At 39.9% G+C, this 25,133-nt stretch overlaps 1 protein-coding gene across 6 annotated transcripts in view; it reads left to right on the top strand.

The window, feature by feature from the left end:
• CABIN1 (calcineurin binding protein 1) overlaps positions 1 to 25,133 on the top strand; it is an 87,602-nt gene that overhangs the window by 57,118 nt on the left and 5,351 nt on the right. For all 6 annotated transcript variants that reach the window (XM_015878088.3, XM_015878092.3, XM_015878090.3 and 3 more), the window contains exons 31-35: positions 1,371 to 1,534; positions 3,430 to 3,526; positions 4,633 to 5,268; positions 5,733 to 5,807; positions 15,500 to 15,794. In XM_015878088.3, coding sequence (XP_015733574.2) covers positions 1,371 to 1,534; positions 3,430 to 3,526; positions 4,633 to 5,268; positions 5,733 to 5,807; positions 15,500 to 15,794 — 1,267 coding nt within the window. The remainder of the gene's footprint in view (positions 1 to 1,370; positions 1,535 to 3,429; positions 3,527 to 4,632; positions 5,269 to 5,732; positions 5,808 to 15,499; positions 15,795 to 25,133) is intronic.

Here is a 25,133-nt window from a genome sequence, read left to right on the forward strand (position 1 = left end):
GTACTTCATGGGGGAAAAAAAAGCTTCAGGAGATTTAAAGAGAGCTTCAGGGAACAAAGAGGAAATATGGGTGTCTGATCACTAGGGAGCAAGAGTAAGGAAAGTTGGCAGAACAGTCTGCACTAAATCTAGCTGAAGTCACTGTGTCCTATTTAAAAACACTGATATTTGTCTGGTTCTTTTTTTTGTGTGGTGTCCCCCAGGTTCCCATACGTGGGAACTGCAGATCTCTGAAAACACATAGGGGCACTGCAGACATACACATATCTACTGCTTTTGTGTTCAGATGGCACTTGTGATTGCTGCATTCATTTTATTTGCTTTCACATTGTATTAAGGCCTGAAGAGTTTTGCTCACGATGAAAGCAAAGCTAAAAATATCAAATCAAGACCTTTAAGCAAGGATAAAAGAATGAATATTTGTATGTCCTGCTCTCTGCATGGGCTTGGAAAGCAGAAGTCATTTTCGGTCCGGTGCTCTTATCGATAAGACTGTTCGTTCCTGTGTGGCCACAGAGTGGTACAAAAGACCCCAAAGATTTTCATTGTAAAAAGTTGCAGTGGGAGAAGTGAGAGGAGGGTTTGTGCTGCTGTAACAGCAGTATTTTTGTGAATGGTCCCAGTATAAGCTACATGCATAGGGTTACTTAAATTCCATTCTAAATATATGGTTGCTAGTTGTTGACAGCATCCTTATTAAACACTGGGAGGAAGAAAAATCACCTTAGACTTTACAAGACATTGCAAAATCTGAGCTGTCTAACCTTAATTAAATTGCATTTTCTATCCATCTCCAGCCTTGCCACCCCCAAACGTTCCCACATCCTACAAATGGAATTAGGATTTGAATCTGCCCCTGGAAAGTGGGTACTGCTGAGGAATCTGGTTCTTATGGGGCTGGTTAGTTCTCCAGTGAGCACTGCTGGCATCAGGGCAGTGACTCAGCTCCCAGTGCCTTTAGTTATAGATTGTTTGAAGATACAGACTTGCTGTTGCTGGGCTAGTTGCAGGTCTCAGGCCTGGAAAGCTTATTTTAAGTTAGTTGTTTCCTTATGGTTGCTGACTTTTGGCTTACGGTGGCTGTGTCTGCAAACATTTAAGAAAGATGCCCAATATTTGTTTGTTTCTTTCTGGGGATCATTCATATTTAGGTGTTTGGAGGCTTTTACAAACTCCTCATTTGTTATGACCGGCATTAATTGGTTGGTTTAAGTTGACATCTCTGTGTGTGAGTGACTGTAGCATTGTCCTTTATTCCCTGACCCTCAATGAAAATCCATTCAGCTGAAGGACCAGCTGCATTTTTTAAGCTTTTTCTCCTTTTCAGCTGGATTCTTCTTCAGGGTTTCCCTCTGTTCTTCTCTCTGCAGGGAATCTGGCGCATCCCCGTGGATGAAATCGACCGCCCGGGCAGTTTTGCATCTCATATGAACCGCTCTATAGTCCTACTGCTCAATGTGCTGTCACAGCTGAAGGATTACAACACCCTGCTGAAAGTCTCGTCTATGCTACAGAGGACCCCTGATCAGGGAAAGTATGATACGTTCATTTTAATCTGCTGCTGCTTGCGTTTTGTTCTTTGTATAACTATTTTATTTGAAGACATTCTTATTTTAGGACTAAGTCTATAGACAGACTTTCTTGGGAATATGGTGGGATGGTGGTTAAATTTCTCCGGATTATGATTCCAGAATAGAGCTTAAAGCTCCTCCTCATTTCCCTTGGAACTCAGAGCAGTCACACAGCTGCCCTAACAGATATCCATAGGTCTGCTATCACATGAAGGGGTTCACTGGTGGAACAGTGCGTTGCACCCCTCAGGGCCTCTTGTGTAAGAGCCACGTCCACGGAGAGAGAGGTCACAGCGCAGGCATCCTGCCTTCCTGTAATCCCTGACTGCCTAACAGTGGTGCTACAGGCAGCTGATGCTATTTAAAAAGCTTATCCTATTCAGGGGTGAGCTAATTTTAATTGCATTAAACTTATTTAAGAAGAAGAAGAAAAAAAAAGCCATTTAACATGAACTATATACAGATATATATCAATGGGAAGACCAAAATAAACAGCTAAAGAAAACATTGAAGCAATTGTGGTAGTTCCAAGTTGTTTGCTTAGGGGGGTGTGTTGAAACTAATCTGGCAAATACTGAAGAAATGGAGCTGAATGATTGATGGCACTAAGTTGAAAGCAGTAAAGGTTTCTTCACATGTTTTCAAGTGTGAGTGCATATGAATTTGCATAGATCATAGTATGTCTGGGGATATGTCACCACATGTTCAGCAAACTTGAAGCCAAAAATATTTGACTTTTAACGTATCAGAAGAACTGGACCATAGAAGGCTTAAATTCTGTTCTAAGCGAGCCTGAAGTAGTACTAAAAATATTATGTTATTTATAAGTCTGGACTGAATTTAACAAACAAGTGATTGGATGTGTTGGACCAGCCAGTGCCAGCCACGATGAACTGCAGTCGTTATAGGAACTTACAAATACAGATCTTCTGGGTGTGTCTGGTGAATGCGTGCAGCATCCCAGCTTTAATGAATGAATAAATAGAACTAATGATAAGTTTTTATATACTTTGCCTGAAAGACAAAGCAAACATCACTTTTCAAAATGTTATAGTATAGAGATAAAATGTTCATTAAAAATGTTGGCTTTCTGACCAAGTAATATTATTGACAATTACTGACTTGATTTGAGCCCTTTTATTAAAACCAGCCTGTTCTGAAATGTATAAAAAATCCCAGTTTCCTGTCGCACTGAATTGGGCAGTTCAAAGTGGTCTAAAGCAGTGAAATACTGTGAAGTTGCCATGTTTTGGTAAATTAAATGAAGCCATAGAGTGGGTATATTCTGTAGAGGTAGAGTTTTAGGTTTTTTTTAGTAGTGAATGGAAAAGAAATGTTGACACGCCAGTGTTTTAGCTTTAAAAGCCTACGTTCAAAAGTAACCAATATGATGAATGAGGAAGGGTTTGCCGATATCCTTAGTGTCACATGTACGGCTTATCCAGAGCATGAAAATCACCTGACAGTTCAAGATAGCTTTGTGTGATTAGTGCTCTCTTTCAAAAAAGTTTTGAATAGAAAGCTCGTATTTCAGGGGCTCCAAAGGCCTGACAACAGAAAACTGTAATCCTGGTTGTCTGTTTTATGCCGTGGCTTTTGCATTTCTCCCCTTTCCTCCACTTGTAGATGGCACCAACCCCATCTTTTCTTTATCTTCTTCAGTGGCTTTGGGGATAGAAGTGGAAAGGTGGAAGAAAATGTGAAGTTTTATGATTCAATATACTATATTCACATACAGTACATTTTGTGTTTCATCTAGCATGTTTAGAACTGCTATGAAATAAATCCTAGCATTTGCTGTTAAAGTCCTGCAGTTTTTGGCAGGTAGCTTCATTTGTGTTATTTCGCTGTGGCACAGGAAGTACTTACGTGATGCAGATCGCCAGGTTCTGGCCCAGCAAGCCTTTGTGCTGACAGTGAAAGTGCTGGAGGACACACTGAACGATCTGACACAGGTGAGGCGGCAGTGTTTGATGGTCATAGGATTCAGTTTGTTCATTCCTTAACATCTACTGAGATTGAAGGGCTACATTACTATCACTTCTAATGCTTTTTGATCGCATGCAATTACATATAAAACTTCCTTCTGGCACCATTATGTTTCTATTTTTGAAATGCAGTGTTAAATATAGTGGTTGAAAATGGATTACAGTAAGTTTGGTGTGACTCTCCCTTAAATTTAGAGCAATAGTAATTACACGGAATATAAGAGCTGCAGCATTTTCAGGTGGAGTCTGTTGCAACTTTTCTTACAAAATGAAGTAGAATTCCTCTTGCAAAACAAAACCACACAACTAGATGTTGCGTGTGTGCCAATTTTTAAGTGCTAGTCCTTGACAGCGCCAGATCTGTTGCTACATTTAAAGATGTAATTTTTAAATGTCATTTAGAGACTAATCAGCTTTCAGGTTAAAATAACTGGAAGTTGAAAGTTCTTATTGTAAATACAGTCAAGGAAGAACTCATTCCTAAGGCTTTTCCAAGTTAGGAGTGTCTAGGCTTAACAAACTAAGGAAAAAAAAAAGCCCTCAAGGACACTGGATCTCTGCATAAAATAGTTCATAAATGAATAGTTCATAAGCCAAGACAGAAGGGATGATGTGCTGATGTTTTCTAGCTTTAGACCATTACCAAAGTAAAGGTACAAAATTCCGTATGTTATAGCTGTGTTTAGCATAATTTTTCATGTAGTAACAAGAAGAAAGTTACGCAAGAATGGCCAAAAGGAAGGTTCTGAAATTCGAAGTTGATCTCCAGCTGCCAAAAGAAACAGGTTCATTTTTTGATTGTAAATTTGTGCTACTCAAACTTTGGATTTCATCTTTTTAGATTCCATAGCATGGAATGAAGGGGGGGTGGGGAGGGGAAGATTGCCATTTGGTTCAACCTGTGCTGCTTTTCACTGATTAATATACTTGTGGCTTAGACTAATTAATACTCAGGAACCAACAAGAATGAAATTGGAGTAAATAGTTTAAAGGTACTCATTGTCATTACTTGGCTGTGCTGAAATGCTTTCTGAATTCAATAGTAACAGAGAAGAATTATTTCTTTTATTAAGGTTTCAGAAGATCAGAATTCCAAGTCTTCTAACCTTGCTTCAGGAAGGATGACAACAGATGTTTCTAATAAAACTAGTGCTGAAGAGGGCAAAGATGTCCTTCCCAAAAAAACAGTCTTGTCTGATGGAGTAGCACACAGTACTGAAAACGGAGTAAAAGAAGTGACTCAGGGACAAATCCCCAATGCTATGGACATATTGGAACATGAGGACAAAAATGCCAAGGAAATTAGAGATCTCCCTAGGCCTGGTTCCGTTGAGCCTATGGATTTTGATGGATATTCCAATGACCCTGAAAAAATTGATTCTTCGTGTAAATGCAGTGAGCCGGACCGTCTTCAGTCTGGCAGGAACTCAAAAGAGAGAGCTCCAGAGAGCCGGACTGCAGAACTTTCTTTGGAAGAGCTAAGCATCAGCTCAAAACAGCAACTGCAGGCAACTAAAGTTCAAGCAGTACCTACAGAAGAACCTGTCCAGAGATCAAGCAGGAAGAGGAAGTTACTGGAAGATGTGGAGTCTGGGAAAACGCTTCTGCTTGATGCCTATCGAGTGTGGCAGCAAGGTCAGAAAGTTATGGCCTACGACCTGGGTAAAATTGAGAAGATCATGTCTGAAACATACATGCTGATTAAGCAGGTAGAGTATGCTGCTGTTAATAATCTGTCAAGTCACAAATAAAAATTACAGAGTAAGAGTAATCACCAAACCAACCATATGTAATTAACGCTGTGTCTGTTCAGAGGTTGGGGAGATGTGTATCTCCTGAAGATCCTACTGCCTTGACAGGAGTGCTGCTAAGGTGTGTGTGTGTAAAATATGCTGCTCTGTGTTTTGTAATTCAGGAGTCCAGTCCTTAATTGCTGAAATCAGTTAAGAACTCTAACACCAATTGTGTTGAGTTTGTTCATCCCAAATGTTAGTTTGAAGAGTTAAGTAACTTTATATATATAATCCTGAATAACTTAAGATCACTCTCTGCTGCAGAAGTGCTGCTTCTCCCACTTACCCTATGCCCCACATCCTCATTTTGTTTGAATTTATTAGGATATATAGATGATCTAAGTAATTATGACTTCATTAATTGTGGTTTCTCTATTCAGGTGGATGAAGAAGTAGCACTTGAGCAGGCAGTCAAGTTTTGCCAGGTGCATATGGGAGCGTCAGCCCAGAAACAGGTAAGCTCTGTCAAGTCTCTGCTTACTTAAAACATGCTTCTATTAAATTGTCTGCAAAGGTAAGTGTGTGGTTGAGTATTTGCAGAAATTAGAAATATCTGATTTTCTTGTATTGCATTTGGCTGAAGATAATTGGGACCACATTAGTGGAGGGAGCTGTGTTTTCTGTGAAATATCTGAAACCTTTCAGAACTCTTCTTTAATTTCCATTTTATTTCAGTACACGTGCCTTCTGTTGGAGACTAAACCTTGCATTTTCAGACACCTTTCTCTTGAATCTCCAGGCAATTTTTTTTCTCATCTCATCTTGCTGAATATTTTTCTACTGATTATTATGGCTTTGTTGAGGTGGGTAGAGGAGCATCAAACCCTCGGAGCAGGCTCTGTTATGTAGTATTTGTTCTGGACAAGATTACCTGCATGCTAAATTTCTACCTGAGATGGTCTGAGTTTTTATTTGTCAGGAGATGTCCCAGCTCATTTTTTTCCCTGTGATGTGTCTGAGTCCTGAGCATCCATAAATGTTCTCAGTTGTTAGGTCTGAGGTAAGAATCACCTCACAGCACATCTGGTTAACATGTGCATTTGGACAGTGCATCTCCTAGCAGAAAAACAGAAGAGAATGTAAGAGCAAAGGGAACTTTTCTTCAGTGAGATTTTCAAGGAACCAACATTTTTCTGCAGCTTTTGCCCTGAGGAGGCCAGTAGCATTTTTCTGTTGAACTGTAGAAATGAACCTAAGTGTCAGGAGAGGTGCTGCAGAGGAAATCTTTCTTCCTTCACAGTCTTGTATTTAGCAGGTGGTTGTTCTTGCTAATAAATACATCTTTTCTCAGACTATTCAGACTCTTAGTTTTAATAATTTGTTTTTGGGAAAAAAAATACAAGTCATCTTACTGTGATTTAAGACTTCAGAATAAAAGGAGTTCCCTAATAAGCTTCTTTAAATGCTAATGTAACTGCTTTCGGGATTTATTCACCTTTTCAAAAACTACATAATAAAGTCTCATGTATCAGCCAGATTTCTTGCTGTGCCTTTGTAAAGGTTCTGGGTATGCTACGCCAGCTCTTCCAGCAAAGTCAACATTTCCTCATGCATGCAGCAAAATGTTAGGATGGTGAAAAACCTGCACACAGATAATCTTGAAATAGATATAATAGCGGAGCTAGTATTTAACTGCACTGGAGGCTATGAGATTTCATGTTTAATCACTTGAAATAAAACATACCTCTTAATGTGATGCACTATGAGGCTTGTAAGCGTTCCCTTTTAGGAAGCAGTCCCAACTAATGAGATTATCACATACTGCAGTCTCGTTTTCATCTATTTCTAGCAGATCTCGTTAGCAGTGTGAGGCTGTCCTACTGTTTCTCATATAACACTGAATTAGTGTGGAGACACAGGAATAGCCGCTCTTGTAGACATCTGTCTTCAACAGACTGGATCCTGTTTTATTTAAAATTGGCAAGTATTTGCCTTCTGTAAACAAATGATGTCATGCGTAAAGCTGCCATAAGCTAGAGAAGAGCTCTGCTATAGGAGAGTTTGAATAGGATTATAGGGCCTGTGGTTCTTCAGTCCCTTATCCCAGACCAAAAAATGAACACAAAACCCACCTTGATCTATGTCTTCCTCTGCTGGTTTTTGTATTTTACAGTTCCAGACAGTGTATTTTTATTTTTTTATGGAAGTTGTCACTTCTTATTGAATTCTGAGATGCTTGAATTATGATTTTCCAGACCAAAGTTTTTAACCTAAATATTTAGCAGCTCTGTTGAAATCTTTTTACATCCCTCTTCAGGCGTAAGCAGGAAACAGTACAGCAATCAGTAAACAGAGTTTGCAAAGTGGATTATTATACTTTTGTGATGAGATCTTTTAATAGCTTGGCAGTACTGTGACACTTTTGTTTCAGAAACCCTCTGTGGTCTTCATGAATGAGGCAATGTTAAGAGGCCCCAGCATCCTCTTCTCCAGTCAGCTTAGTACGTGGGGAAGTATAAAAGGTTGACTCCCTGGTTTAAAGATGACAGAAGAGAATGATGGTGCAAAACCATTATGCCACATTTAAGCTCCCATGTTCATTCTGTTGAAAAGAAGACAACAAAGAAAATAACGTAGATGTTTAGTCATTAGGTGTTTTACAGGGTAGCAGCATATTCTTCTCATGTCAGGGACAGAATGTTTCAAAACGGTGTCCTTTAACTGTGAACAGCTACAACATATGTATAGTATTGCTAAATGTCTTTACAGGATGCCTACGGTTGTGCTTGTGCTTAGGCAATAATGCCTTCAACAGAAAGGTGTAAAATGCTATTGCATTGGGCTCTAGTGTGGTGAGGAACCTTTTCAGTTAAACATCCATGCAAGCTTAACGATGCCCATCTCTTACTTTTAGGAGTAATTGATGTTTTCCCATAGCAAAGTACAGTTTTGCTTTCCCAAGTCCATTTTGTGTGGGCATTTTGTTCTGCATATGCTGGAATTCAGTGACACACTTCCATGTCAGACACCATTTTGTCAGACTGCCCCACTGCTGCCATCTGTGCTGGCACAGATATTTGTGTGGTCACACAGCGCAGGGATGGAGAATAAGTATTCCTGACAGTTATTTTTCTCTTTGTACTTTTCCATTTAAGTTCACTGTGAGCAAGATTTTTGATTGACACATATGAACTGTACTGAAACTGCCATCCAGCAGTAGTCCCTGTGTCATTAGTATTTAATTTACTGAGATTACATGATAAATTAATTTAGTTAATGGTCAAACAGCATTTTGAAGGATGCTTGTTTTTTCTCATTGAACTTCCTCAGTCTGAAGGTGTTATTAAAAAGTTTTGCAGAGATCCTAAAGGAGTCGCCTATTGCTGAGTTATGAGGTATATTTTTAGCCTTGCCAAGTATGATTTTCTTAGGAAATTAATGGTCCCTGAAAACTGAATACCTTGGAGGCCTTTCTGAGGAAGATGAAAGATTGAGGCGGACTGGGTTGACCTTGACATAGCATTACACTTCAGTGTGTGGTCCTACAGACCAGGACAGGACATGCTAGCAGAAAGCACTTAGGAAGCTTCTAGATAATTAGAGAATTTTTAATATCCCTTTCCACTGGCTGCATGAAGTTGATGATTCTAAATTCATCATTTTATGTATCATACTGATGTCTGTGGTGCTATTCGAGACATGCCTGTGTGGAAAAGTTACTGCAACAGGAGCTGGGGAAAGCATCACTGTATGCTGCATATTCTGTTAGTGCAAATGGAGATATTTCAGTGTGAGAACACACCTGGAATTTGAAAACATTGAGTGCTGTAATACTAAAGTTGGAGTTTCCATCCATGTTAAAACTATCCTGATGGGCAGTTTGAAGGGGACAGGTGAAACTTCCAGGCCAAGTGATATGCTACGTATCACCAGTCCTGAGAACTGAATTTATAGAAAACACTGCAGACATGGGCTTTGCACATAGATCTAGACTCAACATCTAAAAATACAGTAGTGTTCAAAGGCAAAGTTCCAAAATGCCACTAAGTCTCTAGTCCTGTGCTGTGACCCTTGAGAATGGGGAACTGTATGTAGAAATTCCTACTGATGGATAGCGTTGTAGCAGCTGAAAATTTCTGTTGGCTCGTCACAGTGTTGTATATCATCTAAATGTCATGAGAAGGGACTGTTTCAACATTGCTGAGTTATTTAAGAGTCACTGCAGCCCTTGCCAAAGCATCCCTGCTCTGGGACAGGCTCTGTCCCTGAGGAGTGGGAAAGAGAAAAGCAATTTTTCACCCCGCCCCCCCCTTTCCTACTCCAGCTACCAACCTTCAGCTCGTGTTGTGCTTCTCTTATAGATGAGATGCTCCCTTTGGCCCACAGCTTTGCTTACCTCTATAGCAGTACCACATCTATGCCCACCTTCTCCCACCTACTGGTGTCAGGCTGAATTTTCCTCTTGTTTCCCTTTCTAAACCTGCAGTCAAAACTCCTCAGCACTTTTTAATGTCAGACCTAATTAAACATGATGCTTCATAAGGAAGCTGCAACTAGAATCAAAACAAGTAATTCTTCTTAGAACACAAAGGCACAGTCAGGTTATGCAAATGAGACGTGTCCTCAGGCTCCCGGCAGGCTGCCAGCACAGTCTTCTATAAAGTTTTGCTGCTTCTGTAATAGGAAAAGCAGTGTCTAATGAGGAAGGACTTGGTGGTTGTGCAGCTGCTTCTACCCGTGTGTAGTTCTGGAACAGATAACAGAGGTTTTGGATCCCTCTTTTGCCAGTGCTGGCAGTGGGTCGTTTTCAGCTACAGTCTAGCAGTGAGGAATTGTAGAAGATATGCTTATAGAGCTTGGGGCTGGAACCACGCGTGGCCTGGAGAGCAAAGTACTGGAATTGACTCTTGACTGTCAGTATGGTGATGTTACAGTCCCTGTGCTGGACCTTACAGGGAATGTGACCTCTTGTTTGGAACAGAAGAAAATTGGCTACTGTGAGTAAAGCTGGCGGGCAGTTCTGTGGACTTTTCCCCTTGTGCTGTGGAATGCTGTCAGCATTGCAGTGATGGAGTCTTGTAGGCTTTTTTCTTCAGGGGGAAAACTAGAGAGTGACTTGTGTGAACTACCTCGAACATCTCGAGCGTTTTCTGCTTGAATTCTTGCTTCAGGGGAAAAAAACAAACCAACCCACAGCAAGCTGTTCTCTTCAAGAAACAGCCAAAAGCTTTCTGTAAAATTGTTCTGCTGGAAATGGAAGGAGATAAGGAAAATATTAAATAATTAGAAAATAATAATCTCTGGTTCTACCTCGTGTGTTTCCCCCCTCTTTGTTCCACCCACATGCTGCTAATTTTCATCTTCCTGCACATCAAGACGTCAGAGGCTGCTTACAGAGAAAGTTGTTTTTCCTGAGTTACCTCCATGCTTTGTTAATGCCTCAGAGATGGTGAAGGAGGGGAAAGTAGGAGGTGGGGGTCAAGAGGGCAGAAGGACGATTTTTCTTATAGTCTCACTTCTACCGAAGGGTGACCATTTGTTCGCTGTTGCATTTGCCAGTTGCCATGGCATCCCCCTCTCACTCTATCCTGGAGGTGTATTCTTGATATAATTAACAGCTCTCCTCCTTCTGTCTGCTGCAGAAAGCAATCATAAAGCGAACAAGAAGGAAAAAGTCACTTTTTTATCTTTTAAGTTCTTGTCCATGTTTTTCATCATTTTCTCTGTTGGTCCATTTTGTGTATGGAAGTATTGCTGGAATGTTGTTGCCTGTGTAGGACGTTAAGTGTCAACAGAGGATTTTGTTAAGCTGGAGTGCAGTTAAATTAGATGTATATAATGTTCACTGTGTTCTGTATATAAAATGGTAATATTAGGAAATGGAAGGTTCCTCGGAGTCTGGATTACATATAATGGATATTGCTGTTCTGATGTACTTTGGAGAAAACATCCAAAGGAGAATAGGTTCAAATATTGCTATGGAGAGACTGAGAGGAACAAATGCAAGAACACATATAATAATTAAAGCACAGCATTGAACGTAGCTGCACTAGGAAGCTCTGTTAAGTAAAGTGAATGCTGACTTCAATCCCACTGCGAACCCACACTTCAACATGAGACCAATTTAAAAAGCCACCACCACCAAACATTTTGTAATGGTTACAGTGCCAGTATCTTTTGTTAGGAAACTTCTATTGGGATGACTGTCATTTTCCCATTTTATGGAAGATTGGATCATTGCTTCTTCCCACAGCCACAGAGCAGTGAGCTGTTCCATAGGCACTATCAATAAGGTGCCTGTAGGATTTATTTGTTTTTCAGGTTGTCAGCTCATGACGTTGCACATAGTCTGTAAAGTACAATTTTCTCCTAACTTAGTGGCCCATTTCTTTTCCTTAGCTTTTGTTGTCTCATTACTGAAGTGCTTCACTGGGAAATTACAGGAAGGATTTTTTTTTACATTAACATCTTCAAAAATAAAAAAGGTTTGATTTTCCCACTACCTTTCCTAGGGGCAGGCTGTCCTAATGCCCTTTTCCTCAATTTTTATTTACACTAGCTTCCAACGTGATAGAGGTTTCCTCATAGGCTCCCTGAAGCTGAATGGCCTCTTTGCAAGGAATGTGCAGAAATAGTCAGGGTTTGAGCTAATACAGAGTCTGATTTGCACTCCTGTATGTGTATAAATCGTAATCCAAGCAAATATGTATGTTAAGTGTTCATCTGAAATTTGATTTTATACAAACTTCACAATGAAAAATGTTTTCCTAAATATTTAAAAGGACAGGAAATAAGATAGCAGATATTTCTGGATGTATTAGGCTGTTTTTCTCACAGCCAATGACACATTTGGATATTAATGTCTTAGATGTTTCTTCTGTCCCCCTTGATAGTATAGTAGTTGAGACAAAAACAGAAGTACTTCAGTAACTTGTTTCCAAAAAAGCCAAGAAGAAGGTCCAGTCCTGACCAGAGGAACATGTAATTACAATGAAAGTTGTGAGGAAAGCAGATAAGTTTTCATCTTACTTCAGCTGTACACACTTGTTCTGTGAGTAGCATCCTTGTGGACATAAGATTCTTCGTGGTAACTAAAGCTAACTCATGATCAAGCTACTGTATTTCAAATGCAGCAGTGATAAGGGAGAGCTCAGCATGGTCAGGTGGGTTGGAGGGATGAGGGAAGGAGAATTTTTGTGCTTTTAGTGCTGCAAAGGAGAAACTGAGAAAAATATCCAGTGAAAAGCACTGGTAGAGGGTTGTCATTGCTGCTCAGTTCTTACTGTACTAATCTTTATGGTGCCTTACTGCTAGTGTAGCAGTAGAAGTACATGAACATAAATTGTTTTTAGCAAGTCCAAGGCTTCCTGTAATGGTGTTTTCTGGGTTTGTTTCTCAGATACAGTGTTAGAAGGTCTGGTGTTTTCCTCGATGCCGTCACCTGCATGATGGTAAAAATGTAGTCCTAAAATTAGTTAACAATCTTTCCCTAACCTGGGTTTTGTGAGTAGCATCACTTATTGATCAGAGGTGCTAGAATTCTTGCTCTTAGATTAAAAAACTCTTTTATAGGTCATGTCCAAAAGGCTCCTTTTAAAGTCTTAAATACAAAAACCTATGGTTGCAACTCTTCAGTACAGGATGGTACTTTTTGACTTCAGAGAAAGAATCTTAGTCATGGTTTTATTGAGACAGAAACATATTAGTTTTGACTTTATATGCAGTTAAAATTTTACTGTCCTTATGAGGCAGGCTGATTTTCTATGGAAAAAATCTCTGGAAAAAGAAGCCCTGCAGCTTCATCTGGATGAACTAATTAAAAATAGAATTTGTTTTTTGTTTTGCCCCTGACAGGACATCTTTATTTAGAGAGAAATGGGAATATGAATTCATTCAATCTCTGTGTACCAATAAGGATTATTTGAGTCTTTAACTTTTTTCCTTGTGCACTTGATCATCTTCGAGTTACAGGAAGGCCTTCCTCTCATCAGTGTTTGTTGGTGCCTAGTAGGATGTGATGTGGCATCCACCAGCCTTCTGCTCAGCTGCTGTTTCCCAGTGGTGTTCTTCAGATTTGTTCTGTAGCATCTTTTCTAATCCCATGATGGGATGTCAAGCCTTTGGGGAGCTTGCAAATTATATCATCTCAGAGGGCATAGTAAAAAAGCTTGGAGAGCAGTGTTTGCTGTGCAGAGAATCTTCAGAGGCTCACATTGACAGGAACTACAAAAGAGACAACAACAAAGAGAAATTCAGAGTCCTGCACCTGAGGCAGAACAACCCCTGTGCACTGTCACTGCCTGTAGCATCTCTCCCAAAGAGACTTGGGGTCCTGGGGGATAAGAAGTTGAACCTGGGTCTATGGTGTGGCATTATGGCAGTGAAGTTCAGGAGAGCTGGTTTGCTTCGTCCTGGAGAGGATAAAGCTCTTGGAGGGTGGGAGCTTGAATTGCTATCAACAGTAGCGAGAAGGGAGCCAGATGAGAGGCAGCAGTCACAAGTTGCAGCAAAAGAACATTGGATAAGGTGATAGGAAAAAAATGTTCAATGAGAAGGTGGGAAAGCACTGGAACAGGGACTCAAGGAGACTATGGAATGTCCATCCCCAGAGATGCATGGAACTGTGCTGGATGCAGGCCCTGAGTAATCTGAGCTAAGTCAATTTTGCTCTGCTGGGAGTTGGACCAGAGAATCCTTCAGAGAGCCCTTCCAGCTGGAATTACTCCGTGATGCCATGTTCTTTCTGTCAGTAATCATTTTGCTTCCGAGCACTGTCCCAGTCTTGCTGAGTTATTTTCCAAATATCCTCTGATAATAGTTGTAGTTTGTTAGAGAAGTGCCATTTGAGGTGTAGATATATTTCTAGCAAGCAACTAAGTGGTTGTACCCTCATATATTTCTGCTGAGGAAAAACAATGAATACAATACGAGCACAGAAATTACAGGTTCTATGTAATGTATTATGTGAATTAATGAAGTGCATGGGTGTGAGGGGTTTTCCCTCTAAATTACAGCTGAGAACATTTCCTCTAGTGATCTCACTTCTGGCTTAGAGATTCTGCAGATTTAATATAGGTTTATGTAATCCCATTTGTGCATCATGAGACCTTTAGTTTTGGAACTGATGCTTTACACATCAGGAACTTGCTGGTTTCGGAGGTAGAACAGACCTTATTGGATCCTGTATGGTGACTGACTTGAATGTAGCATTCAAAGCATTTTTTTTCCATATGATGTTTACTTTGTTCTCTTGGTTCAATTCTTCTGATTCTTCTGTCATGGTAATAAATCTAAGACATTAGGGCTTAATGTGATTCTACAACTGACCACAGGATGCTTTATTTCTATTCCAAACATGCTGTAATCACCATGGTTAAAATAATTCCTGTTAGAGATATGAGAGGTAAAGGTATAAGGCAGAGAATAAGCAGCTGAGATTTCACTCAACCGTATCTTCTATGGTACAATAAGTCTCTACTAAATGAAGACTGGAAGGAACATGAAATAAATACATCCTGTGGCCTCACAGGCAATAATGCCTTATTTTATTACTTCTAAAAATTATAGAGAAGATACTCATTCTATAGGTGTGTTTATTGCCTTCTATGGTGAATTTATGTCACTCTTCAGTCTACGTAACAGCACTGCTCTGGCTTTAGAGGAAAGTGTTGCTCTTGGTGCCATTGTTAACTTCTATAAAGACAACCATTTTCCCATGTTTTGTTCTGAATAGGACACCGACATTATTTGGTTCTGCAGTTACTGGAAATTTACAATGTAGGATTGGGCTGTTAAGGTTTTTTTTTACATGCAAATACATATTTCTGTTTTCCCATTTCTTCTCATATCACCTACAAAGAATAATTTGTCTTAATAATTTGCAAGTTCCCTTACAGCATTGTGGATCTGCTCATTGAGGCCAAGGGTTTGACAACATATTTTTGAATGAAACAAGTTTATTTTTCTTAAAAAGAATTTGTGATTTGTATTTACTGATGAATTTAAGTGAGGTATGGTATTGGGAGGGATTTATTAAGTAAAGCATTATAACTTCGAATATGAATAAATGCTAAATTATATTTGCTTCAGGGTTTTCTGTGTACAAATAGTTGTGCTGCCTGCAGGCATCACTGAAACAGGCAGCACGTGCAGAATTACTGGCATGTATTTTCTCATGTCTGTACCTGTCCTCTTTTGTTTTACACAGTCCACAGCAGAAACACCCACAACCCCAAAGCATACGAAGGACAACAGAGAGAGTTTCTTCCCAGTGACACCAGCCACACTGCATCCTGCCCCAGTGAATCCAGACACTGTGACTCCTGAAAATCTCCTGAGATTGAATGATCTGCATTCCAAATCCAAACCAGCCTCTTCCTCTTCATCCTCCTCCTCCTCAGCATCTTCTTCAGTGCCTCCATCCCAGGAGACACACAGGGACACAGAACATCTCCGGAGTCAGAATGCAGAGACTGCTCCCAGCCTGAGTGATCTTGCACGTGGTGAGTCTCAGGGAGATGGAACATCTTGGTCTTCTCTGATTTGTTTGCAAAGGCCACATGTTGAGTCAGTGCCTGAGTTCTGATTCTGTCTCATTTTCTGATCACTGGCCCATACTCAGAAGGCTGCACAAACAGACGCTTTGTTTTGGGGCACGTGTATAAAAGAGATTTTGTTTTGGAGTGCATTATTAAATTAATACATATTTTATTTACTAGGATGCAGTAAAGAGCACTGAATGTAACTTGCATATGAAATCATGGAATAGCAGTCTAAAAATAGAACCATGCTTTACATACATAATTTAAGTCTATACTGGCATTAAAAGGTTTGTTGTTTTTCTTCAAAGAGGTAAAGATAAATTTCTCCAAAATACCTCATATGCTTTAAAAGTGATAGCAGTTGAAATAGACTACAATAGATAAGCCACATCTAAATTGTAAGTAACTGATTAACATAATTAAATGCATAGATACCACAGCCACTTATGTAGAGATAAATAATACTGTGAAAATTCCAAGCTTCTGCATGACTCATAAAGTTAGTATATCACTGCCATTATGTTTCACATTTGAGGAAAGAAGTATCTGGTAGGACTGGTTGGAAATATATTTATAGTCCTAGTATGGTTATGTGCAAGGTTAGGCTACAGAAAAGAATTGAAGATGCAAAGCAAATGTTATTTATTATGCAGAAAGATGGTGTGATGTGCTCAGGATGGCATTATGTACTCGGTCCTATAAAGATTATGTAGATGAGAAGAGTTAAATGAGAATGCCATCATGGCAGGATGATGATGTTAGCAGTAATCAAAATCGCTGTGTGAGGTGGTATTGTTGCACTTCAGGAATGAAGTAAGATTAGCCCAGTTAGCCCCAGACTTCTCTTGGGTGCCCAGAGACACGGCTGTGCGTATTTGTGGGACGCTGTGCATATCAAGGTGTCAGAGCACCTGCTATAGCTTGTATTTTTTTTTTTATATCCTTAGCAGGAACACTGTCTGAAAAAGCTTTTGCTACTTTTTGTGCTCTCTCCATCTGCTCTCTAGCTTGAACCTTAAAGCTACTCCGAATGCCATAGGCAGATGAATAAGAGCCCAGATAAAATTTTGAATGAAGCACATGCATTCAGGTACTAGGGGAAGTGGCATATGAGGATATGGTGGAAATAGTGCCTGTATTAGTTGGAATCAATGCTGCGTAACATTATTTCATAATTAGCAGACTGATCTACTCAGATACTTTGTTATTCTCATATTGTGACTTTTACTCATATACTTATGATTTTTTTCCCTTACATAACCAGCCTTGGTGTTTAAATGCACATAGTCTTCTGAACTCATTGGCAATGAAGAGCAGACTGGAGAGAAATCAGTTTTCCCGACTTGTTGGTCTCTGACTGCAGAATGATACTGAAAATTTAAACTCCTATATTAGGAGTTGCAATATAATCATCTAATTTTCCCTTTTCACAGAGCTAGGGAGAAATCTTCTTGAGAGGAAGAAGGGGAATGATAAGGAAGGGAATGACTGAGTCAGTGTGTAAACCGCATTTGTTATTGTTCTTATGAAGCTGAAGGAATGGTGTTGCATGGTGTTGTAAGATATCTTGGCAGGCTTGTTCTGCAGGGATTCACTCAGGTTTGCACCTAGACAACGAGGAAAAAAATCCTCTAGATCATGCAGTTACTGTGCATTTACTAAGGAGACCGGTAGGAATGACAGTGCAAATAAAGAGCTCACACATTCAGTTTTCAAACAAAGCTCATGAGCATTTCTGATGTGCTTTCCTCTGCAATTTCCCAGGCTACCTTGCAGTGATTAGAACATTTATTTTAATCTTTTGGCTTCCTAGGCTTTGTTAAGGTGGGGAAGGTTTCACATTGTTCTTTCTTTTATGCTTTCTATACATCATCTTGGTTGAGGGAGATGGAAGAGCTAGCTGCCATAATTATAACCCTGAAACCATGTGTCTGAAGATCAAGAGGCTCTCTCTGCAAAGCTCTGATTCGAATGTGGAGTGTGTGTGTTGTATCTGGCTTTCTGCTCTCAGACTTACCTGACAGGTCATTTCTCTAGCTGAGAAAGATACCAATTACTGCTGTGTCCTTTTCTTCTTTTTTTAATTCTCCTGCCTTTGCTCCCACCTCTTTTAAAAAGGATTATTTCTAATTCAGTTTTACTCCTTTTTCATCTGCCCCTCATTAGCTCTGTTCAGAGTAATCTGTTTTCATCCTTCTTCTCGTCTCATTTTTGTAACTTCCTTCTCTGTTTGTTTGTGTGAGAATACTGCACATCAGAGTATTAGTTGCTATCATTTTCTGTGCCTTCACTTAGAAAAAGTAATGGCTTTAAAAGCGAAGTATCCACTCATTTCTTTTGTGAATGTTTTAGTGGGATTTTATGTCTAATACAACTAGCTAGGGCAGAATAATACAGCATGATGAAATCAAAGTAACAGGAGTGGTAATTTCAGTATGAGGGGTTCCTACAGGTAGGCACAATGTATGTGAGACTCTGGAACTGTATTTTGATTCAGCCTGTAGTTTTTTCAGGGGGAAGTAAAGAGGGTAATTAGAATAAACAAACCTTTTCCAGTGTGTCACATTGTTGTGTTGTTACACTGTTCTAAATTGCTAAAAAGTCCTGACTTTCTCTTCTTTGTTGTCCTTATCCAAAAATGATACTTAGATGGACAGGAAAACATTCACGATTGATTTTTGAAGGTTTCTGTACTTGGAATCATTACATCTTTTGCTTAAAAGGATCTACTCAGGAAGCTGTCTTATAAATGAAGGGTAGAAGAGTAGCAGTTTTCCTCTCCCTCCTTTAAATCCGTGTGCACTAAATTCATGAAGCACTAAAGCGTTTCAGTGTAAAAACCAAGCAGTTCATGATACAGATGTCTGGGCTTAGAGATTCAGAGCTAAGACCACCAGTTCTTTCTGTAGCATGCAGGGAAGATGCAGCCGATAAGCCATGCAAGAACCTTGCTGTAATTTCAGATGTTTCATATGCAGTCACAACAGGACAGTAGAGGCTGGAATGTATTTCAGCCTGTAGAATTTTTAGACTTCAAGAAACAAGCTTGTAAAGAAAGTTGCATGAAAGGGTAAACAGCGCTGTTGTTGCAGTGAGAAATGATTTTAAACTGCTTTAATTTTGTTTAACCTTATTTTAGCTGTGGAATGCAATTCAGGCTTTCAATTGGAAAGGAGCTGCAGTAGTAATGGTCAATCTTCTTATTTATGATCAGTCTTTTTACTGTTGTTTTTTCTGCTGAATTCAAAACTGTGTTTTAGAGTACAGAGCCGATATCAGCAAGTAGCTCAGAAAAGCTGAACACAGAAAATGTCATAGACTGACCATAGGCCTGGGGCCTCGTGTGAGCTTCATTTCACATTGCTCTCCCAGCACTTCCCTGGTGTAAGGATGTCCTTTGACTCAGTGTTCTTGTGTCACTTGTAGGCATCTTGACTTCTGTGATTTCCTCCTTTGTTTTCCTCGTTTGCAGCTTTCTACCTCAGTTCCCCAGACTGAATTCCTTCAAGGCTTTCAAAATCTCATCTTTAAGCACTTGTAACCTCATGCCTTCTGTAGTATCCTTGAGTGAAAGTCACCTGTTAGTGACTGCAAGGTTGCTAATAGAAATCAGCCAGGCAGCCTTCAGTGAGCTCTGCATTCTCTCTCCAGTCTCTTTCAGCATCTGCCTCCTGTGTTGGCATTGGCATTCTCACTTCCGCCTGTCGGATCCTTCCTTTTCATGAAGCTTTTTAGTTTTCACAGTGGACGTGCTCTGAAAACAACTTGGCCGCTGAATGTCAGCAGGGATTTTCCTGTTTGTGAATGACTCCTTAATTCCCTTTTGCCAGGTGCTCCGGCGGTCCCAGCCAGCTGTGCCTTCTCCTCTTCTCTTTGGAAGTAATGCTGATTCAGTTTGCTATTGCAACAAATTAATTCCAGAAAAGTTTATCAGTGCACTTAATGACTATTTCTACTCTTTACCCTTTGGGTTGTTTGTGTTGTTCGTTTTGTTTAATTTTGTTAATTCAATCTAACGTTGTGCAGAATTGAAATTCAAATTGTTGTTAGTTGTATGTGCTCGTGTTAATCAGTAAGAACAAATAGGGCAGGAACAACAGCTTCCAAACAGACTTGTGAGGTGATGGTAAGGAGTCCAGTGCAGAGCGTGGGCTGGGCAGTTTTGAGTTCAAGGAGGCTGCAGAGAGATGTAGTTATAAGCCTACTGCAAAGGTTTTGCATTTACAAAGTTCTTTAGGAAAATTCTTTTTGAATAGTATGATGAAACCCAACTATTCAAAGAGCTACTTTTGATGAGTTGTATTGTGCTTAATTGGCCATCAGGTCAGAGAAGGGTGAAAAATGATGGCAGAGGAGGAAGGGGCTTATGGCGTTTGTTGAGTAACAATCTATACAGTTCACAAGGAGCAGAGCACAGATGAGTGGCTTACTGTCCACGTGTACTGCTGTGTGATGCTCTCAAATCATGTACTCCTGCTAAACCCAGTACTAAAACACAGCTATCAATTAACTGTTTCTTATAATGCCATTTGAAAGTTCATATAATTGCATACAAAACCGTTATCTTTTTGATCTAGACCCACTGACTGTTTTTTTTTTATTGAAGGGTTTATTAGAATTGTCACGTTATTTGTTTGGTTTGGGCTTTTAACAAAGAGAGAAGGAAAGAGCATATCTTTACCAGCACACTTGTCAATTTCCTGCATCTTTAGGAAGCTTGAGAGCAGCAGGAAGTGGTTCTGGACACAGGAACTGCACTGGCAGCACTGTTAGCTTGCCCCAGAATGGCTTTTCCATAGCAGGGGCCTGGGAGATTGGGAGTAACTGTGAGCTGGGGGCTATTCCCCAGAAGCCACCTATTTTAAGCTTTACTGGCATCGGTGCTGTTCTGTCACAGCTGACCTCAGCATTAGGAAGGAGTGTGGGGTATGTTTGATACCACTGTCTAATAGACAGAGCCCTAGTTATAAATGCCATCTTATTACAGTGCGAACTTCTGTTCGCCAGACTGTTTGAATTCATTTCATTTCAGGGAGCCGTAGAACTTGTGTTGCACAGCTTTTCTGCTTCCAAAATTACTCTGATGCTTAATTTTTAACACATGGCTTTGTGTGTCAGCTTGGAATGTAATTTCCTGAATTTGGCATTTCAAGTCAAATAGTTGTCTGTACAGCTATGACTTCATTGTTTGTTGTTGTGTGCTTGGTTTTTTATTTTAGAAATAAACATCATGGCAGGAAAGTGGGAATTAACATGGAGAAGGTGAATGTGTAAGGAAATGAGTATCGAGTATACTTACTATATGTCTTAGCGAGCAGCCTTACAGCCTGCTGTTGTGTATTGTGTAGTACCTCATGACAAAGGCAGATACATGATGGCTCTTGTTTCTGTGGGTCAGCATTCGTATCTGAACTGTGTTCAGCTGAACCGACCTGTGTTCCAACACAGTCTTTCCATTGACTTGGTAGTACAGCGTATGAGGAAACTCTGAGCTCCTGCAAATTCAAGCTTTCCATGCCCTTTTGCAGCCACTGTATGGGAAAAAAACTGTATTAAATTCCCAGCGCGCCAGAGGGTGAGGCAGATGGAATATTGAACATTAATTGTTTACACATTAGCGCCATTCTTTGGAAGTGTGGTAGGATATTTACTCCACCAAGTCAGGGAGCAACAGATAAGATGCATTTCCATCGACATAAAAATATCCACCTTGTAAATCAGTGGTAAATTAGTGGTAGCTCTGTGAAAAACTGCATGTACCTTGTGTGGCTGTTAACACACAAAGTAAATCCTTTGTGACTGGGACAAATAAAGTATGTATTTCTTAGTGGCTGCAGGCCCACAGAATGCAGTTGTTACTCTTTTGAAGTGGATGGAGGGCAAGGTGGTACAGGTCTGCTAAATCATAGTCAGGCTTTTTGTCTGACTCACAGAAGTGCTGGGGAAGGTGCTTTGCAGAGGGGTGAAGCCAGGAGGCACATCCACTTTGTGTAAGCCCTTGTAGCTCTTCTCTGTTCATTTCTCCAAGCATGCACTTTTCAAATCATGTTGGTGTTCTGTTCTGGAGTTCCAAGCTCAGTTCCTTCCTTTTTCCCATAACAAAACGATGCTTTGTGCATGCACCATGAGTCGCTTGTAGCCTTTCACATATCCGTGCCTTAATACTTCACACCACCTCCCTCAGCAACTGGAACAACATTTTTCCAGGTGCCAGTCACTTTTTCTGGGCTTGTCTCTCAGCCCTCATGTAACAGGTTTAGAGCATGACTAAAGGCTTTCTCGAACATCCAGCTCAAATGTTTTATAACACTGTGATGTTAATGTCTACTTGTAGCTGACAGCAGAAGGAAATTGAGCAATGAGGTGCACAGCACCCAGACAGCAGAGCAGCTGCTTGCTGTTACAGTGCAGCTGCTTTTAAACTTTCTCCACATCTGCAAATTGCTGAGTGAATATTTTCGTACAGACACGTCCAAATAGGACATAAATTGTCGTCTTCCTATAATAAAGGGTGCGGGAGTTGTATAATCTCTGTGTTTATAGTGTGGGGATGTATGTATATACTGTATTCTCCGTCTAAAGAGGCAGCGAGAGAATATTAACTGTGATGAAGTCATGAACCCAGCGCCCGCTATAGGCATCTGCAAACACTGGTTGCCCTGGAAACAAGTGGAAAGAGGTTGGAGAGGAAAGCTGGAGTAGGTTGTTGCATTGAATTGTTTTCAGCTTGTTTCTTCCTCACTAAAGCAGGGAGATGTTGAGAGGTATGATGTCCTTCTTTCTATGCATATACTATTTTATATGTATTTAGACAGCTATCGGGAAAGGGAAGGCTGACAAAAATACTTAAGATTCAGCTCGGTTGGAGATGAACTTTTCCATGTAAATATTCATATGCATTGCAAATCTGTGGGTTTTCTATATGCTTTTTTGTGTGTTACGTTATGAGGTGAGAGTGCTGAATCGATCTCCAGAGCACGGTACCTGTCCCATCTTCAGCCTGGAGACCAGTGCATATCACATCTTCCCAGACTGGTTTTATTTTAACCTGAGACTGTAGAGCTAATGTTGGAAATCCTGCAAGAACACTGCAAGTACTGCGTATGTATTACCAAAAGATTTCGTAACTGAGATTAAATCCGAGCTTCAGAACACCTTTGGGTTGTGCTGTAGTTATATGCTTGTGCTGTTGCACTTGTGAAGAATTTTGTGGCTCACGAGTTAGTGAAGTCTTCCCCTCCCAGGGGAAAGTTTTTTATTAGAAAAAAAGTAGGACGTTGTGTTCGGGGCTGTGGCAGCATTGTCCACATGGTAAATACCAAGAAATCTGTTTCAGACAAATAGCAGGGGATTCAGCTGCATGTTGCTTCCTGATTATCTTTCTTTTGCCCTGTTTGTCTGTGCACTTTATTGAAGTATTGGTAGTGCAAGTTATAGGCACTTGAAGCAGCCAGGCCATATATATATAAATATATAAATATATATATATATTTATATATATATTTCCTCATTAACTTAATTTTTAACTTAGAAATAATGCCATGAAAGTGACTGTTACCACAAAAACAGATTTGCGCAGTCATAAAAGAATAAAGTGTATCACCCAGTCAGGGGATAGATAAAATCCAGTCAGTGTGTATTTAACACCTGACAGTGAAGGATTCATTAGTAGGCAGTGGCTCTGGATGTACTGAGAGATGCAGCCTGATAGAATATTAACAAGTGCTGTTTCTAGAAGTGTAGTAATAGAAATACATGCTTGGTGTGCCAGACTCCTGCCCTTTCATTTCCATTCACTTCTACATGTAAAAGGGCTGACACACCGTTTTGTTCTGATTAAATCTAGTTTTACTACTATGCTATAAATTGATACCTTCAAACGTAAGAGAAACAAACATGATGTAAAAGATGGAGATTTGTGTGAGAAGCTGCTACTCATATAAGAAAGTAGAGTTGTAGCAGTCTTGCAGCGTCTGGTTAGAAATATACTGCTCAAAAGAGCTTTGACAGGGGGCATAATTTAGTTAAGTAAAGCTCAGCAAATCAACTTAAGCAGTGATATATCTTATAATTAAGCAAAGCTTATAATCAACCTAAGAGGTAGAGTTTAGTCATTAAGCAATAATGCAAATCAGAGCTTTTATTCTGAATGGTGAACTATTAAGTCCCCGGTGTAATTTAGCAGTTGAGTACATACAAAATTGTTCTCAGTTAGCAGTATAGTTAAAGCTACAGGATCTCCAGTTGGTCTGGCATTGTACTTGCCAAATGAACTGGTGTTTTGTCTCCTTGGTTAACAAGTAAGGTTCTGTTGGTACTTACCCTGGATGCTTAAGACTCTGAGTCTGTATTGTTGGAGTAAGCAAAGCAGAGTTGCTGTCTTAGCTGCTTTGCAGGGTAATCTGAAAACATCATTTTCATCTTGCTTTTCTTCAAACATTGATGTAATGCTCCGTCTTTTCATCAAGTATCTTGTAGCCATTTCAGTGTGGCAGTCTGGGTTTAGACTCCGTTAGTTGTCAGCTGCTTGTGGTGTAGTGGGATGTATGTTTATTGGCTTCGGGCCACATGAGGGCTGATCCTTCTTCATATGCTCCTTTGTACTTGTCAGCATGCAGTTAAATCATATGTGTGTCTTATGTAAAGAGCAGGCACGTACATAGAATGATCTTCAGCTCTCTTCTGTTTCACAAACAGGGAAACAGTGAGTTCAGATTTTCCTAATCTAGATTCCTGTTGTTTTACTGCTTCCTTCTCTGCTCTTTTAAGCTGAATTGGTCAGATGCAACTATTTTTTCCTACTTTCAGGACCATGTTTTGTGCAGGAAAGAGGATGAGAGCTGTTCTTCTGCTAGACCGTTCCATTTTGTGCTTGATAGAGAGTGGGACATCACAGAACAGAAGCTGCTGTGATTTGTGCTGTAGTGTATGTGCCATTTCCTTTTTGGGAACTATAGGAGAATTCTTTACAAGCAAACTCATTTATCCTAAGGCTTGTATTGGCTGCCAGCTACCAGTTTAGATAATGGGCTCTTTTATTTTACCAATGAAAATGAGTGAATGAAAGAATTTACAGCCTGCTTTGGTAAGCTTTTTTGATTATTTAAGAACCCTGGAAATTCCAAACATTTAAAAAGTTGCATCTTTCAAACTGCATCAATCTGACTTCCACCGAGCTCTTTCAGGAATTCCAGTTTTCACTCTGCAGTGGTATATTCAACACATAGAGAGGGAGTAATTTTCCAATGAGGAAAAGACATATTGTGGACAAAATCCTACATTAATACAGAATGTGGACAT

Source organism: Coturnix japonica, chromosome 9 (assembly GCF_054131305.1).
Source record: "Coturnix japonica strain WE chromosome 9, WE-NBRP24, whole genome shotgun sequence".
Classification (NCBI taxonomy): Eukaryota; Metazoa; Chordata; class Aves; order Galliformes; family Phasianidae; genus Coturnix; species Coturnix japonica.